Here is an 18,482-nt window from a genome sequence, read left to right on the forward strand (position 1 = left end):
TCTTGAAACTTCATTTATCATGATATTTTTCTTCGTGAAACTTTATACATGTTGTTTTTTTCTTCGTGAAACATGATGCATGTTGATTTTTGTTCATAAAACTTGAATAGAGAAAATTGAGAATTGAGAAAAATGAATTGAGAGAAAAATCAGCATGCGACAAATTTCACGAACAAAAATCATTATGTGTCATCTTTCAATAAGAAAGCGCCAACATGCATCATTTTCTCCGAAGAAAATAATCAAAATACATTACAACATGATTCATGAAGAAAAATATCAAGATAAATTAAATTTCAGGAACGAAAATCGCCACGCTTTTAGTTCCATGAATAAAACCGGTTTTACGAGGAAAAAATCAAAGTACAAGTTTCACGTAGAGAAAAATAAACATCCAACAAGTTCCACGAAGAAAAAATTAAACTATAACAAGTTTATCGAAGACATAAATCAAGATACATTAAATTTCTTGAAGAAATAATCCACATGCAACAAGTTTCACGAAGAAAAAATATGATAAGTTAAGTTTCACGAAAGAATCAAACAACATACAGCAAGTGCCACGAAGATAAACCTCAATATAAATTAAGTTTCACGAAAACAAATTGCCACGCAACAAGTTACATCAATAAAAACGGTTTCACAGGGAAAAATTAATTTACATATTTCGGGAAGAGGAAAATCAGCATGCGACAAGTTTCAAGAACAAAAATCAATGTGCTTCATCTTTCACAAAGAAAAAGCCAACAGGCATCATTTTCTACGAAGAAAAAATAATCAAAATACATTAAGCTTTACTAAAGAATAAATCAACGTACAATAAGTTTCATGAAAAAATCAAGATAAATTAAGTTTCAAGAACGATAATCACCACGCTTTTAGTTTCATGAATAAAACCGATTTTACCAGGAGAAAAATCAATGTACAAATTTCACGTATAGAAAAATAAACATCCAACTAATTTCATGAAGAAAAAATAAAACTGTAACAATTTTATCGATAACCTACTTTGTTCAACAATAGTAGGTTAATAAATAAGAAATAAATGAGAGGCTCGCCAGTTATTGCATTGTTTTTGTCGCATGTTGATTTTTCTCTTCGTGCAACTTGATAATTTTTCCTCGTAAAACAGGTTTTATTCATGTAACTTGTTGCGTGCTAATTTTTGTTCGTGAAACTAATTTATATTGATGTTTATCTTCGTGACACTTGCTTTATGTTGTTTGATTCTTTCGTAAAACTTAATTAGTCATGATAATTTTTTCGTCTTGAAACTTGTTGCATGTTGGTTTTTTCTACGCGAACGTGATTCTTGTTCGTGAAACTTGTAGCATGTGGATTATTTCTTCAAGAAACTTAATGTACTTCGATTTATGCCGTCGAGAAACTTGTTATATTTCTATTTTTCATACTGAAACTTGTTGCATGTTGATTTTTCCCTTCGTGAAACTTGTACATTAATTTTCCTCGTCACTAAACTAGTTTTATTCGTGGAACTTGTGTGCTAATTTTTTTTTAGGAAACTTAATTCCTTTTGACATTTTTTTCGTGAAGCTTAGTTTACCATGATATTTTTCTTCGTGAAACTTGCTGTATGTGGAATACTTGTTAAAGAGACTTAATTTATCTTGATTTGATCTTCGAGAAACTTGTTATATTTTTATTTTTTCTTCAGGAAGCTTGTTGTATGTTTATTTTTCTCTTCGTGAAACTTGCACATTGATTCTTCTCTTCGTGAAACCCATATTGTTCGTGGAACTTGTTGCGTGTTTTTGTTCGTGAAGCTCAATTTATCTTGATATTTTTCTTCGTTAAACTTGTTGTATGTTGATTTATTCTTTCGTGAAACTTAATCTGTCATGATATTTTTCTTCGTGAAACTTATTGCATGTCGGTTTTTCTTCACGAAATATGATGAATGCTGATTTTTGTTCGTGAAACTTATTGCATATGGAGTGTTTCTTCAAGAAACTTAATGTATCTTGATTTATTTCTTTGAGAAACTTATTATATTTATATTCCTTCATCACGAAATTTGTTGCATGTTGATTTTTCTGTACGTAAAACTTGCAATTGGATTTTTCTTCTCGTGAAACCGGTTTTGTTCGTGAAACTTGCTGCATGCAGTTTATTGTAAGTGAAACTTAATTCATTTTGATATTTTTCTTCGTAAAACATATTGTATGTTGATATATTTTTTCGTGAAACTTAATTTATGTTGAGATTTTTGTTCGTGAAACCTGTAACATGTTGGTTTTTCTTCGCTAAAAATGATACATGCTGGATTTTGTTCGTGAAATTTGCTGCATGTGGATTGTTTCTTCAAGAAACTTAATATATTTTGATTTATGTTTTCGAGGAACCTGTTATATTTTTATTTCTTCTTCATGAAACTTGTTGCATGTTGATTTTTGTTCGTGAAACTTTATTTATCTTGATATTTTTCTTCGTGAAACTTAGTGTATGTTAATTTATTCTTTCATGAAACCCAATTTATAAAGATATTTTTTTCGAGAAACTTGTAAGATGTTGGGTTTTATTCGCAAAAATGATGCGAGCTGAATTTTTCATGAAATTTGATGCATGTGGATTGTATTTTGATTTACGTCTTCGAAAAACTTGTTATATTTTTATTTCTTCTTCATGAAACTTGTCACAAGTTAATTCTTCTCTTCGTGAGACTTATATATTGTTTTTTCTCCTCGTGAAACCATTTTGTTCACAGAACTTGTTGTTTACTGATTTTGGTTCGTGAAACTTTATTTATCTTGATGTTTTTCTTCGTGAAACTTGCCTCATGTTGGTAATATCTTCACAAAACATGATGCACGCAGACTTTTGTTCGTGAAACTTACTGCATGTGGATTATTTCTTCAAGTAACTTAATATATTTTGATTTATGTCCTCGAGAAACTTGTTATATTTTTATTTCTTCTTCCTGAATTAAATCATGAATTAAATCATAAATTATATTATTTGATCTTCTTCTGTGTGAGTTGTTTTGTGTCCCTGTGTTTGGGATGGCCTCCCACGCCCCACCTGCCCGATATTTATTTATTCACTTATCCTTGTTACTTCTCTTTCATAAGTTCTTTTTCTATTTTGTTTGTTTTTTGCCGTGTTAAATTTTGGAATCGTTATTATGATGAGATGTTGATGTTTTTCTATGTTTTTGCACTGTCCCAGCCTTACGAGCTCTGCTCTCTGTTGGGGCATAATATTGTTCTCTATTTTTTAAGTTGAATAAAGAAAAGTTGAAGTTGAAAAGTCATGAAACCTGTTGCATGTTTAATTTTCTCTTCGTGAAAAACATATATTGATTTTTCCCCTTTGCGAAACCGATTTTGTTCGTGGAACCTGTTGCGTGCTGATTTTTGTTGGCGAAACTTAATTGATCTAGACGTTTTCTTCGTGAAATTTGTTGTATGTCGTTTTATTTTTTTTGTAAAACTTAATTCATCATGAGATTTTTCTTCGTGAAACTTGCTGCGTGTTGGCTTTTTCTTGGTGAATTACGATGCATGCTGATTTTGTTCTTGAAACATGCTGCATAGGAATAATTTTTTCAAAAAATGTAATGTTTATTTTTTTTTAAATAAAGATGCATGCAATATGTCAAAAACATAATGTATCTCAAATTACAAATGTAATCAAAAAATGTAATGTATCTTGATTTATGTCTTCGAGAAACTTGTTATATTTTTATTTCTTCTTCATGAAACTTGATGCATGTTGATATTTCTCTTCGAAAAACTTGCACATTGATTTGTCTCCTGATGAAACCGGTTTAGTTCGTAGAACCTGTTACTTGCTGATGTTGGTTCAATAAACTTAATTTATCTTGATGTCGTGAAATTTGTTGTATGTTGATTTATTCTTTCCTGAAAAATTATTTATCATGATATTTTTCATCGTGAAACTTGTTGCAAGTTGGTTGTTTCTTCGTGAAACATGATGCATTCTGATTATTATTTGCGAAACTTGTCGCAGGTGGATTATTTCTTCAACGAACTTAATATATCTTGATTTGTCTTCGAGAAACTTGTTATATTTTTATTTTTTCTTCTTAAAACTTGTTTCATGTTGATTTTTCTCTTCGTGAAAACTGTATATTGTTTTGTTCTCTTCCTGAAACCAGTTTTGTTCGTGGAACTTGTTGCGTACAGATTTCTGTTCATGAAACTTTATTTATCTTGATATTTTTCTTCGTGAAACTTGAATCATGTTGGTAATTTTTTCGTGAAACACGATGCACGCTGATTTTTGTTCGTGAAACTTACTCCATGTTGATTATTTCTTCAAGTAACGTAACATATCTTGATTTATGTCTTCGAAAAACTTGTTATATTTTTTTTTGTTTCTTCTTCGTGAAACTTGTTGCATATTGATTTTTCTCTTCGTCAAACATGTACATTGATTTTTACCCCTTGCAAAATTGATTTTGTTCGTGGAACTTGTCGCGTGCTGATTTTTGTCTGTGAAACTTAATTTATCTTGATATTTTTCTTCGTGAAACTTGTTGGATCTTTTACACATTTTAGGATATAATCTTTACACGAAAATTCACCAGCTTCACTGACAAGGGGGACTGCAGCGTATATACGTTCTGGCATCCTGGTAAGTGTCCAGTAGGATATTTTAATATATAAAGAAATGGTCTTTGAGCATTTTATTTTGCAATTAGAACTGTCTGGACGTAGCGGTTATGTTCTGATTGTAAATAGGCAACCATCAGAATCTCTTATTGAGTTTTATGAACTGCTTGAAGAACAATTGGAAAAGATCCAACATCAAAGACCTACGTTTATCATTGGAGATATTAAAATTGATTCATTTGATAATAGATCAAACACAGACGGATTTTTAAACTTGATGATTTCATTTGGTTATATCCCTGATACTAATATTAGTACTCGTGTTACAAAGACGTGTCGACACGTTTGGATAACATATTTTCGAATTATATGTCTGGTAATGTGTCCTTATAAGTGATTCTTCTGATCATTTTGGCGTATTTTCAAGTTACTCAGTAAGTACTAATAATGAAAAGTCTGCATAGATGAACAGTCTCAAGCTGAGGATGGTACTCGATCAAGATTCACTTCTGAAATATAAAAATGAGCTAGCCAATAAGGATTGGAATACGGAAATTTCAATCTTTGTAGATACTGAATCTAATTTTAAAGTCTTTTACCAAATAATTCAGCCATCCGTGGAAAAATAGTCTAAAAATATTTTTTTTAAATGAAGAAAAACTTCAAAGAAACCTTGGATTACTCAAGGTTTATTGAAATCAATATATAAGAAGAATAATTTGTATGAGAACAAGAGCTAAGAGCTCATATGGCACTTGTGACGAGGCAAGAAGAGCTAAGAGCCAAGAGATCATATGGTATGAGCTCTGACAAAATTCTATGAATAAATAGATTGATTTAAAAGGAAAATAAGAGGCTTAATGCCGGTCAGGATTTAAAATAAGAGCTCTGAGTCACGATGTCCTTCTAAGTATCAAAATTCATTAAGATCCGATCACCCACTCGTAAGTTATAAATACCTAATTTTTTCTAATTTTTCCTCTCCCTTTAGCCCCCCAGATGGTCGAATCTGGGAAAACGACTTTACCAAGTCAATTTGTGCAGGTTCCTGACCCGCCTATCGATTTTCATCGTCCTAGCACGTCCAGAAGCACCTGACTCGCCAAATCACTGAACCCCTGCTCCCAACTCCCCCAAAGAGAGCGAATCCAGTACGGTTCCGTCAATCACGTATCAAGGACATTTGCTTATTCTATCCACCAAGCTTCATCCCGATTCCTCCACTCGAAATGTTTTCCAAGATTTCCCCCTCCAACTCCCCCCAATGTCAAAGATCTGGTCGAGATTTGAAATAAGAGCTCTGAGACATGAGTTCCTTCTAAATATCAAATTTCATTAAGATCCGATCACATATTCGTAAGATAAAAATATCCCAATTTTCACGTTTTCCAAGAATTCCGGTTTCCCCATCCAATCCCCCCTATGTCACAGGATCTGGTCGGAATTTAAGATTAGAGCTTTAAAGCACAAGATCCTTATAAATATCAAATTTCATTAAGATCTGGTCACCCTTTCGTAAGTTACAAATACCTCAAATTTCAAAATTACCCCCCCCCCCCAACTCCACCAAAGAGAGCATATCCGGTCCGGTTATGTCAGTCACGTATCTTAGACAGGTTTTTATTCTTCCCATCCAGTTTCATCCTGATACCGCTTTAAGTATTTTCTAAGATTTCCGGTCCCCCCAACTGCCCCCCCACCAATTACGCTGGATCCGGTTAGGATTTAAAATAAGAGATCTGAGTTACAAGATCCTTCTGAATATGAAGTTTCATGAAGATCCGATCACTCCTTCGCAAGTTAAAAATACCTCATTTTTTCTATTTTTTCTGAATTAACCCCCCCCCCAACTACCCCAAAGAGAGCGGATCTGTTCCGGTTATGTCAATCATGTATCTAGGACTTGTGCTTATTTTTCCCACCAAGTTTCATCCTGATCCCTCCACTCTAAGTGTTTTCCAAGTTTTAGGTTTCCCCCTCCACCCCCCCCCCCCCATGTCATAAGATCCGGTCCGGATTTAAAATAAGAGCTCTGAGACACGATATATTTCTAAATATCAAGTTTCATTGAGACCCGATGACCCGTTCGTAAGTTAAAAATACCTCATTTTTTCTAATTTTTCAGAATTAACCCCCCCCCCGCCAACTACCCCAAAGAGAGCAGATCCGTTCCGGTTATGTCAATCATGTATCTAGAACTTGTGCTTATTTTTCCCACCAAGTTTCATCCCGATCCCTCCACTGTAAGTGTTATCCAAGTTTTAGGTTTCCCCCTCCCAACTCCCCCCACCCAATGTCACCAGATCCGGTCGGGATTTAAAGTAAGAGCTCTGAGAAACAATATCTTTCTAAAAATCGAATTTCATTGAGATCCGATCTCCCGTTCGTAAGTTAAAAATACCACATTTTTTTCTAATCTTTCAGAATTACCCCTCCCCCCTAGCTACCCTAAAGAGATCGGATCCGTTCCAGTTACTTCAATCATGTATCTCGGACTTGTGCTTATTTTTCCCACTAAGTTTCATCCCGATCCCTCCACTCTAAGTGTTTTCCAAGATTTTAGGTTTCCCCCTCCCATCCCCCCCCCCCAATGTCACCAGATCCGGTCGGGATTTAAAATAACAGCTCTGAGACACGATATCCTTCCAAACATCGATAGTCAACGTTAGTCAAATCGGGAAAACGACTATTTCTAATTTAATCTGGTCCAGTCCCTGATACGCCTGCCTAATTTCATCGTCCTAGCTTACCTGGAAGTGCCTAAAGTAGCAAAACCGGGACCGACAGACCGACTGAATTTACGATTGCTATATGTCACTTGAGTGAAGTGCCATAAAAAGGTACGTCATCCCTGAGATATAAATGAGCGAACTTACAAGTTATCGTAATGCCCTAAACAGACTACTGCGAAGGGCTAGACAAGAGTATTATAAGTTTTCAAAATTAAGAGTTTTCAAAAAGTATTGTATGGGAGGGATTATTGAATATATGCCAAGCTAAAGCAGAATCAAAGGAGTTATTAGAACTACTAGAAATTAATGTTTTGTCTATGTCTTCTTTATGCAGGTGTAGCCATTTTTCTAGATTCTGTTGGGTTTTCCCAACGCAGAGATTGCCACAGTGGTATGGTATTTGATAAACCCCTCTTTGGCGAGTAACTAGAGTGTCATCTTTACCGGAATTTAAGAAATTTGTGATTTTAAAAAATATCACAAATTTTGTGTGCAAATATCTTTTAATTTTGTTGAGATTTTTGAGATGTAAGGAAGATAGATAATATTTGAGGGCTTATCAGGAGCCTCACAATGTGACATATCTTTGATTCTCCAGGAATGTCTTTTTAATCTACGGCTTATTATATTCTTGACAAAAGGAATAGGGTATCCACTACCAAAAAGAATATCTCTGAGAAAATTTATTTCTGCAATTACATACGAATAGGAGCAAATGTTCAGGGCACGATCAATGAGAGAAGCTACAACTGCTCTTTTAACTTGTGGGGGGGATTTGAATTGAAATGAACATATCTATTGTTTTGCGTTGGTTTTCTATAGATAGTAAAATCCAGTTTATTAGTATTACGAATAATTAACACATCTAAAAACGGTAGTTTATTTTCAATTTCTATGGTAAACTGCAAATTTCTATCATAAGTATTAAGATGATTTAAGAAACCCCGAAGTTCAATTTCCCCATAATTCCAAAGTGAAATTAAGTCATCCATGTAGCGACTCCAATAGACGGATTTTAAAAAATAAGAATTTAATGCCCAATTTTCAAGGTTCTCGACATAAATATTTGCCAGTAGCCAGGATAAAGCTACTCCCATGGGTAACCTATTTATTTGCTCATAAAAGGAGTCACAAAACTGAAAATACATAGAAAACTTACTACAAATTTTAACTAGAGTCATTAAAACTTCAGAGTCAATTCCTGCCGCTGAAACCTCAATTAAATGAAAATCACAACAAAATTTTAAAAAATGTTTGAACAAAAAATAATCTGTATGTAGTTTTCACTAATAATTTACACTCACAAATTTCTCACACTCTGGTAAAGATAACACCCCAGTTACTCGCCAAAGAAGGGTTTATCAAATACCACGCGACTGTGGCAATTACTACGTTGGCAGAACCCATCAGAATTAGAAAAACGACTACACCAGCATAAAGAAGATATAGACAAAGCATTAATTTCTAATAGTTATAATAGCTCCTTTAATTCTGCTTTAGCTTGGCATATATTTAATAGTCCCTCCCACAAAATACTTTTTGAAAACTCTTCTCTCATTAGTAATGATTTAGGGAGACAACAGGCGGTTCGGTAATCAATCGAAATTAGTCTCAAAATAAATAATAATATTTCCTTAAATAGGGACTTGGAAGAGTATTCACTGAGTAAATTCTTTATACTCCCATTTAACTAAAAATGATCTAACAAAATATTTTACTAAATCAATTTATATTACTATTGAACTAGTTACAAAAAGGCCTTTGAGGCAAGCTGCCAAAAAAGCAAGACTAGCTATGAAAACTTGTATTTAATTATTTTGTTCTGTTTTGATCGAATGAATTTAACATCTCACATCATTTTATTTATCAGTCCCGGTTGATCTTAGTTGAAATAAGGATGCTACGGCTGTTTCAAAAAGTTTTTTTTTCATTTTTAGTTTTAACTTTCACATATTATTTCTGGTGTTGTGCTGAAGACGACCCTTGGACACAGGGCCAAAATACCCACTGAATTGAATTCCACTGTCTTGGAAAAATTTCACTATTGTTACTCAGTTGTGTTTGTTCGCTACATTCTGAATCAATTCTCCTCCTTGTATATAAAATAAAATATTAAATAATTTGACTTGGAAATGTCCCAAGGGTGAGTAAGCCCCTTGTACCAAGGGTGGGCGTCGGGCGAGCGAGTCAGCTCCACGTAACGGATGCTGGCGACAACTTCTCGTAGTGATGTTTCAACATTTTTTTTTTTTATTTAAAATTTTATCCCGGTTAAAATGAAATAGAGGTTAAATTGGTATAATAAGACTTTGAAAGGATACAAAAACGCTTACTTTGTCCACTCTATCACTCTGGACTCCATATTTTCCGCCAAAACCGGTTGCATAGTCTTTTTGCGACGCGTGCTTCTGTAGTTTTTGCAGATAATCATGACCAACAGCAGATTTATCCATCCTGAAAGAGAACAATGAACTTAAGTTAAAAATTACCCAAAAATCGTTTTACTCGCTTCATAACTACTGTCCTGACCAATAAGTAAACAAACTTAAAAAGGAATTAAAAAAGGAAAAAAGAGGAATTTAAAAATAACTTAAAAATAAGATAAGAATTTAAGAATACGCTATGGTCGAAACAACATCATATTGCCGCAACCTAGTACACAGGATAATAAAATACTTGGTAAAAAAATCAATGAAAGATTATTAAATAAATGAATGGTTAATCAATAAATGAAAGATTAATTAAATAGTAGGTTAATAAATAAGAAATAAATGAGACGCTCACCAGTTATTGCATTGACTACACACCAAGGACACAGTTAGGGGGGCTCATCAATGGAACATCGGTGGAATTCAGAATACCACTGACATTAATCAATTCAAGAATACACTTAAATATACTGATTAATTAAATATTTTTATTTTCAGCCATTATAGCCTAGGCTACATAAGGCTGACAAGAGAGCATTCGTTTTTAGCCTGAAGGCAAGCAACTATGTCTAATATACACAATTTACGAAGCCATTACAATTCATTGAATTTTATACATAGTTTGGTGAGTATAGCCTGTTTTGTATTACGCCCAGGGATTCGAGTTGAAACTTTCAGGAAGTTTGTCTTTTGGGGGAAGGGGGATAAAGGAACTCACAATTCTGTACTTTTATGCATAAACGTATTCAGTCCGCTTTTTTGCAAAATGGAGTTTTGAGTGCCGTCTAAAATAATTTTTTTTGTGTCGATTGGTCTGTTCGATAAGTTTTTTAGTCCCTTAGTGTTGAAGGTAGAGATTTTGCGCAAACAAACCTAGTTCTATTTTAGTCAGTTATAATTAAGCATAAACGTGTTTGGTGCATTTTGTGGATATAAAAACTCTGGGACTGAACACATCTAGTTTCATCAGTATCATCAGTGCTCCAGTAAAGAAAAAGACTTTAGTCAATATCTCAAAGACATTATACAAGTTTTTCAGCAAGCTGTCTGCCTCAAAAAACCAAATTGAGTTTGGAGAACAGCTACCCTAAAAAATATTGGTAGTTTGGTAGCCTAAAGATACACAGATGACATGCCAAGCACCTGGTGGCTGCTTGCATGTGTTAATGTATTAAGCACAAACGTGTTCGCTCCGCGTAAACTGACTTCCCCGGATTGGGCACGTTTATACACATTGTGGATTTAAAGACTCTGGGACTGAACACATCAAGTTTCATCAGCGTCATCAGTGCTCCAGTAAAGAAAAAGACGCTAGTCAATTTCTCAAAGACATTATATAAGTTTTTCAGCAAGCTGTCTGCCTCAAGAAACCAAATTGAGTTTGGAGAACAGCTGCCCTAAAAAATATTGGTAGTTTGGTAACCCAAAGATACGCAAATCACCTAAGAAGAACCTGGGAAATTGCAGATGGCATGCCAAGCACCTGGTGGCTGCTTGGATGTGTTAATGTATTAAGCATAAACGTGTTCGCTCCGCGTAAACTGACTTCCCGGACTGGGCACGTTTATACACATTGGGGATTTAAAGACTCTGGGACTGAACACATCAAGTTTCATCAGCATCATCAGTGCTCCAGTAAAGAAAAAGACGCTAGTCAATTTCTCAAAGACATTATATAAGTTTTTCAGCAAGCTGTCTGCCTCAAGAAACCAAATTGAGTTTGGAGAACAGCTGCCCTAAAAAATATTGGTAGTTTGGTAACCCAAAGATACGCAAATCACCTAAGAAGAACCTGGGAAATTGCAGACGGCATGCCAAGCACCTGGTGGCTGCTTGGATGTGTTAATGTATTAAGCATAAACGTGTTCGCTCTGCGTAAACTGACTTCCCCGGACTGGGCACGTTTATACACATTGTGGATTTAAAGACTCTGGGACTGAACACATCAAGTTTCATCAGCATCATCAGTGCTCCAGTAAAGAAAAAGACGTTAGTCAATTTCTCAAAGACATTATATAAGTTTTTCAGCAAGCTGTGTGCCTCAAGAAACCAAATTGAGTTTGGAGAACAGCTGCCCTAAAAACTAGTTATGGTTTGGTAGCCTAAAGATACGCAAATCACCTACGAAGAACCTAGGAAATTGCAGATGACATGCCAAGCAGCTGGTGGCTAAGGTTCTGTTTAAGAGTGATCCATGTTTATTCATTCGCTATTTTGGAACAGCGTGTTCCCATTCCTCCTGATTACCTCTGACCATTCAGTTTTGAAGTTTCTACATCTGCTTCAATTTTTGTTTTGTTCCTTCTCCTTATATTTTTTTTTAGTTTGCTGACCATTTGCTGATCATGCTGATCATTTGCTGATGACGTACTCTCGTTTGCTGACCACTGATTAATCACGATACTTCTGAAGTGACTTAATTATTTTTTTCACCAATTGTATAATTTCAAGAAAAATAGCTATACCAATGATTTAAAATCTTAGTATTTCAAGAAACCGCTATGGCAAGGATTCGGAAATTTCTTGAAATAGAGAGATGCTTGAAAATACCAACAATCCAACTTCCAAACAATTATAATTTTCTATGGGACAGAGGACTGCTTTTCCGACCATAATTTTCCATCCTCAAGCTTATCACATGCCGCCTCATTATTTAGTCCAAACATCCAATTATTTTCTTTTTTATTGACTGTATCTTAAACTGAATTATTCCTTAACTTTTCCTATTTCTTGGCAAATGAATACATACAGTATTTATTGCATATTGTTAACCATTTTTTTATCCTTTGGGAGGAACTTAAGCACAAGGAGGCCCCTAAACAGTATTTTTCTGAAATTAGCCCCCTCCCCTTTTGCCCTGCCCCACAAGTATATAGCTATAAAGCATTCCTTTCAAGATGGCACTAAGAGCCCGAAGAAAGATCGATTTGAGGAAAGCTATAAGCTTAATGGAATCTAATTCTGAAATGGAGGACCTGTCAAGTGACGATGCAGGCTCAGACTATGAATCTGAATGGACGAAAGTACCAGAAACTAAATGGACCAGGTTAAAAATTTGAAATTGTCCCTGCAATAGATGAAGAGATATTAGCAGAAAACATCTATGACAGGAATCTGCGGCCGTTGAAGAACCTGAAATACCTGGACTTGAACAAGAAGTATGCTGTAGAACTCCCCCTGATAAAAGAATGAATAAACCAAAGAGAAGAGGGAGGGAACCGAATGGCACTGCCCGTGCACAGAGAAAGAAATTCAAGTATTCAGGAAAGGTGTACACAAGCTACAAAGGGAGACAAAGAAGGAAAGGAGACAAAAGTCATAACGCCTGAAAGTTTGAGAGTCTAAAAGACTGCAGATTGTGAAGCAAAGAATAACTGATAATACCCAAAGAAATTTGTTCATGCCCTTCTCGGACATAGACAATGTACTGCAACAGCAGTACCTTATATAATTGAGCAAAAAGTAGATTCCAAAACGTTCAAGAAAGAGAGGAAAGAATCCCAGAAAAAGCTCAATAATTATACATACTTTTTGCCTGATGACCTGATGGTAAAAACAACCTGATGGTCAAAACAAAAACACTGATTTACTTGATAGTAAAAACCAAAAGGTGTGCAAGAAGTGTTTGTGACAACTTTTTGCTTGGCAAGAAGAGAGCTGGGAACAATAGCATCTAAAAGGTCAGACAAAGGCATTACATCTTCTACTCGTCCAAGAAGAGCAATTAGTAAAACGTATTCAGAAAGTGGACAAGAAATAAAATCAAATATCATGAGTTTTCCAGCTTACGAATAGCTTTCACTATTAAAAACAGAGAGCTCAGAGAAAGTATGTCTCCTCTAATTTGAATATCATTTGTTCTGAATTTATTCTGAAAAATCAGACACCAAAAAGAGCCAGTGCTAAAAAAATTATAATCACATTTTTGGACTTATCAAACAAATTCAAATCATGAAACTCTTAAATAGTTAAACTTTAAAAAGGGGAAATAAAATACATTAAACCATCAAATATTTTTTTTGAAAATTCCTCTATAAAAAAAAACCATGGGTGACAGAAAACATTTTGATTGCAAGTTCAAAAAATTTCCATGAGAATAATATATCGTATTCTTGCTCAGGAGTAAATGAACAAGTCAAAAAAGTTTTCCCAAATATACTTTGGTTGTGGTTAAGAATATTTATACGACAACACGCTGAGCATTTTCTGTTTATTAGAAATATCTTTTGGGGGTAGCATTATACAATAAGCTCTTTTTCTTTTTTACCGGTATTTGTTCAACTTTATTTTCCCCAAATGGAAAACACGTTCGAAATTAATAAGTAAAACCAGCCGATCAGTTTCAACCCCAAACGTTCCTCTTACCTTTTATTTCCAATGTTGTAATAAGTATAAAAGAAAAAATTAGGTTTTGCAGTAGGTTTTAGACTTTTACAGTTAGGGAAAGGGACAGTAGTAAAATTTTTGCTTGTTTTAAGCTTGATTTGCATATTAAATTTAAGCTTTACCCGTTTTAAGATTTCTTTATTCATTTATATCAGTACCTGCTGTATATTTATTTACTATGATTGTTTATTTAATTTCTGTGCGTTTTGAGTTAGATTTATTCTTTAATAGTAATTTCTGGTCGTTTTCAGTTTGAATATTAACAGGTATTTGTATCTACTTATCTTAACTTTAGTGTGGTAATTACTTTTCTTAAAAAAACTTCTAAATCATTAAAAAGCCTAAATCATTTGTTTCAGTTCTTACCATTAAGCTTCATTAAGTTAAAAGAACTTCCCGAGAATGAATTTTTTTAAAGAGGATTAAAGGCCATAATAAACTTAAGATCAGTAGAAATAGAAATCTACAATAGCTCAAACTTAAAAGAACCAGAAATTACTATTAAAGAATAAATGAAACCCAAAACAAACTAAATAAACAATCATAGCAAAAAAAAAATACAGCAGGTACTAACATAAATGAACAAATAAATCTTAAAACGAAAAAAGCTTAAATTAAATATGCACATCAAACTTGAAACGAAAAAAATAACTACAAACAAGAATTTTGGCTTTGCCTCCTTCTCTCATTGTAAAAGCCAAAAGCCTACTCCGTAATTGGCACTTAACTGATAATTATGAGTCTTGAACAGCCTTTAAAAGTAAAAAAAAAATTGAACTTAATATTTAATATGCAATGATATTAATTGTTGAAATATAGTCAGTTCAAGAATTTATTTCATTTATTTTTTATTTTCATTTTCAATGCTGTAAATAACTGGAAAAGAAAATTTTCATAATATAATTTGTTTTCAGTGAAGCGTCAATGATGCAGCAGGCGTTAGACTTTAAAGTTAGGGAAGGGGACAGTATCCAAACACTTTTTTTCTGTGAAACTATATTTGCTTTGAATAGTCATGGAAATAACTTATAAAATTAGACTGAATATTTGAAATATAATGATGTTAATTGCTAGAAGCTCATCAGTTCAAAATATTATTTTACAGGAATTTTTATGTTTATTTTAAATGTTGTAATAAGTGGAAATTAAAATATATGAAATATAATTGTATATATTCGTAACACAATGTAGCTTAATGTAATATTTGTAATATTACTGTAGATATTTACTGTAGATATTACTGTAGATATTTGTAATCCTTTTCAGTAAGGCGTCAATTATACAGTAGGTTTTAGACTTATAAAGTTAGGGAAGAGGGCAGTATCCAAACTCTTGTTTGTGGTGATTTGGGGTCGTTTCAAGCTTGATTTGCATATTTAATTAAATCTCACTCTTTTAAGATTTATTTATTCATTAATGTTAATACCTATTGCATGTTTGTTGGCTATGATTGTTTATTTAATTTCTATTCGTTTTGAGTTTCATTTTCTCTTTAATAGTAACTTCTGGTCATTTTGAGTTTGAATTATCATAGGTTTTAATTTCTGCTGATCTAAAGATTCATATGGCCTTTACTTTTCTTCAAAAAACTTCATTTTCGGAAAGTTTTTTTTTTAATTAATTTAACTAAAAATCGTTTTTTGGGGTTGCGCTATATTACAGGTTCTTTTTTTTCATTTTTAGCTGCGCTCTTTTTTCAGATTTTGTCTCTTCCCAAGTGAAAAACACATTCAAAATTAGTAAGTAAAACCAACCAATCAGTTTTAATTCCAAACTTTTCTCTGTTTTCTTTCATTTTCAATGCTGTAATTAAAACTTCTTTCTCGGAAAATTTTTTCTTAATTATTTAAACCAAAAATCCCTTTTGGGGGTAGCAATATATCATAAGCTCTTTTTTCTTTTTTCTGCATTAATTCTTCCAATTTTTATGTTTTTTTTCCCAAGCGAAAAACATATTCAAAATTAGCCAGTAAGACCAACCGATCCGTTTCAACTCCAAATTTTCCACCATATCCATGAGATGCATTTGGTCCTTCTTCCAATATTTTCTTTTTTAGCTGTTGATCCTCTTTTTGCGCTTCTTCTCTTAACTTGTTCATGCTAAAAAAAGAAAAAAAAATATGATTTTGCAATTACATTTATAAATTAAAACTAATGGTGGGGTGAACAGTGGGTGCTAGTAGGGTAAGTAAGGGGTACTAGTCAGGTAGCACCCTGAAATACAAGCTATGGTGAAAAGAAAACACTTTTTGTCTAGATTTTGGACATTGCTACTTCAATCTTAATGATTGTTCGTTATTAATAACTTATCATTTAGAAATATTCCCTGAGTGATCGTATGTCGAAATAGATGCACCTTATCTATATATGCAGAATCTGGGAGTAGGTGGGGGTGTCAGAACAATTTTGGTATGTCTGCAAACCAAGACTAGAATATTAGAAGCAATAGTGATTATAGTAGGCAAGTTTGGTTGTGAAATGTAGACGCTCTGAAAAGATGGAGGAGGATTTATTAGATGTTTTCCAGAGGAATTGTCTACAAATTTTCATGGGCATCCGTTTGACTGACCGTATTTCAAACAATAAGATAAATTTGGCTCAATCCCGCTTTCTATGGCGATAATGAGAAGAAGGTTTAGATGGCTAGGGCACAATCTGCAGACGAAGGATGACATATTGGCAAAGATCATCCTTTTCATGCAACCATCTAGGGTCACGCGAAAAGCAGATTGTCTCCGAATGGAATGGAACAAGGTCGTTAGGAAGGATTGAACGGAAATGGGAAATTCTTGAGAGGGTACAAAGAGTAAGCACCTGAGAAAAGAGTGAGCCAATATTTAACCCTGAGAATTGGCTCTGCCATTCAGTGATTAAATAAATAAAAAATTCAGTTGAAAGTAAGTAGCAACATTAAAATTTAAAAGAACAAAGATTGTTCCTTCTATGAGAGGAGCAACCCCTCCTCGATACCTCACTATTCATGCCGAAGGTTCTTTTTGTATTTTAAAAATCTATTTACTTTAATTAAACGGCTCTGATTTTTAGGAGTAGTTCTTAAATAATTGGTACAAAAAGTTAAAATAAGCGCAAGGAGCGAGGTTTCGAGGAAGGGCCCCTCAAATACGGTATAATCTGTTCGTTTTAAGTTTTAATATTGCACCTTACTTTTCGTTGAAAAAAAAGGTGTTTTTTTTTTATTTAATCTTCGATTGTTTTTCAAATAATGCCAAAAAATCCGCCCTTTTTCTATGGAAAATCCCTCCTCCAAGAAAATTCCTCCTTAGAAAGTTCATCCCACGTAAGATACCCTCTTACTCCACACAATTCCATTACTGCTGAAAGTTCTCAAAAAAAAAATTTGTGGACAGTTGCGCCAGGAAAATTCATTTTAGCCTACTTTCGTTTAAAAAAAAGAAGACTTATTTTCCTTTTAAAAACTAATTGTTTTTAAAATCATGCCGAAAATTCTCCTTCGTGGAAAATTATTCCAAGATATTTTCTCCTCCCAATGTTTCAATGGAAAGTTTTCCCCGAGTAAAATCCCCCAATTGAAAATGTCTCCTGTAGAAAATTCCCCCAGACAATTTCAATTCCTTAGAAAAATTATTCGGGGTAATTTCCCCAGAAAATTTCCACATGTATAATTGGACTGGCAAAGAGAAAGTAAGTAAAAAAAATCGTATAAGAATGCAGGTGAATTCTCCAGTGTATAGTTTCCCATTGAAAGTTCACCGCTTGAAACTTTCTCCCTCACAGAAAATTCCCCCTCCCATAAAATTCACCGCCCTCAAAAAATGTCTGTTTACTGTCTAGTTATGGGAGTATAGTCTGTATAGTCTGTTATGGGAGTTTCCATCCTTTCTCGAAAATTATACAAATTTTCTCAGGCTCCATAGCTTTTTTATGAGTACATGATGAATTTTATATTTCTGGAGTTGGCATAAAAAGCCAATTCATTTGATGTGTTATCGAAATTCCGTGTTTTAAAGTTTCGGTTGCTATTTAGCTGAGTTACTCCTTAATTGCAGTTTGTCACCACGAACTATTTAATTAATTAACCAGGCTTGGAATCCACTCCCAGAAAGATGGCAGGCATGGAAACTGATTTCATGAAAACTTGTGCAGGTATTTCTAAGACCCATATTACAAGACTTCCATAACTTGAGTAGATCAGTTTTTCTTGGAACTAAAGACTTCCTACTGAAAATCTAATGAGCAGTAACAGATGCAGCTGCTGACGAAGCTTTCCTTGCATTGACCATTGAATTTCTTCTTGTGATCCTCACAAACTGGTTTAATTCTATAGTGGCTGAATCACAGGGACTATCACGACACTTGCA

The 18,482-nt window shown here is 33.8% G+C and overlaps 1 protein-coding gene across 2 annotated transcripts in view; it reads right to left on the minus strand.

Moving 5' to 3' along the window:
* LOC136037295 (src substrate protein p85-like) overlaps positions 1-18,482 on the minus strand; it is an 80,002-nt gene that overhangs the window by 53,400 nt on the left and 8,120 nt on the right. For both annotated transcript variants that reach the window (XM_065719938.1, XM_065719937.1), the window contains exons 3-4: positions 16,123-16,242; positions 9,661-9,781 (exon numbers count right to left, since the gene is read on the minus strand). In XM_065719938.1, the coding sequence (XP_065576010.1) occupies positions 9,661-9,781; positions 16,123-16,242 (241 nt within the window). The remainder of the gene's footprint in view (positions 1-9,660; positions 9,782-16,122; positions 16,243-18,482) is intronic.

This window comes from Artemia franciscana, chromosome 16, assembly GCF_032884065.1.
Source record: "Artemia franciscana chromosome 16, ASM3288406v1, whole genome shotgun sequence".
NCBI lineage: Eukaryota > Metazoa > Arthropoda > Branchiopoda > Anostraca > Artemiidae > Artemia > Artemia franciscana.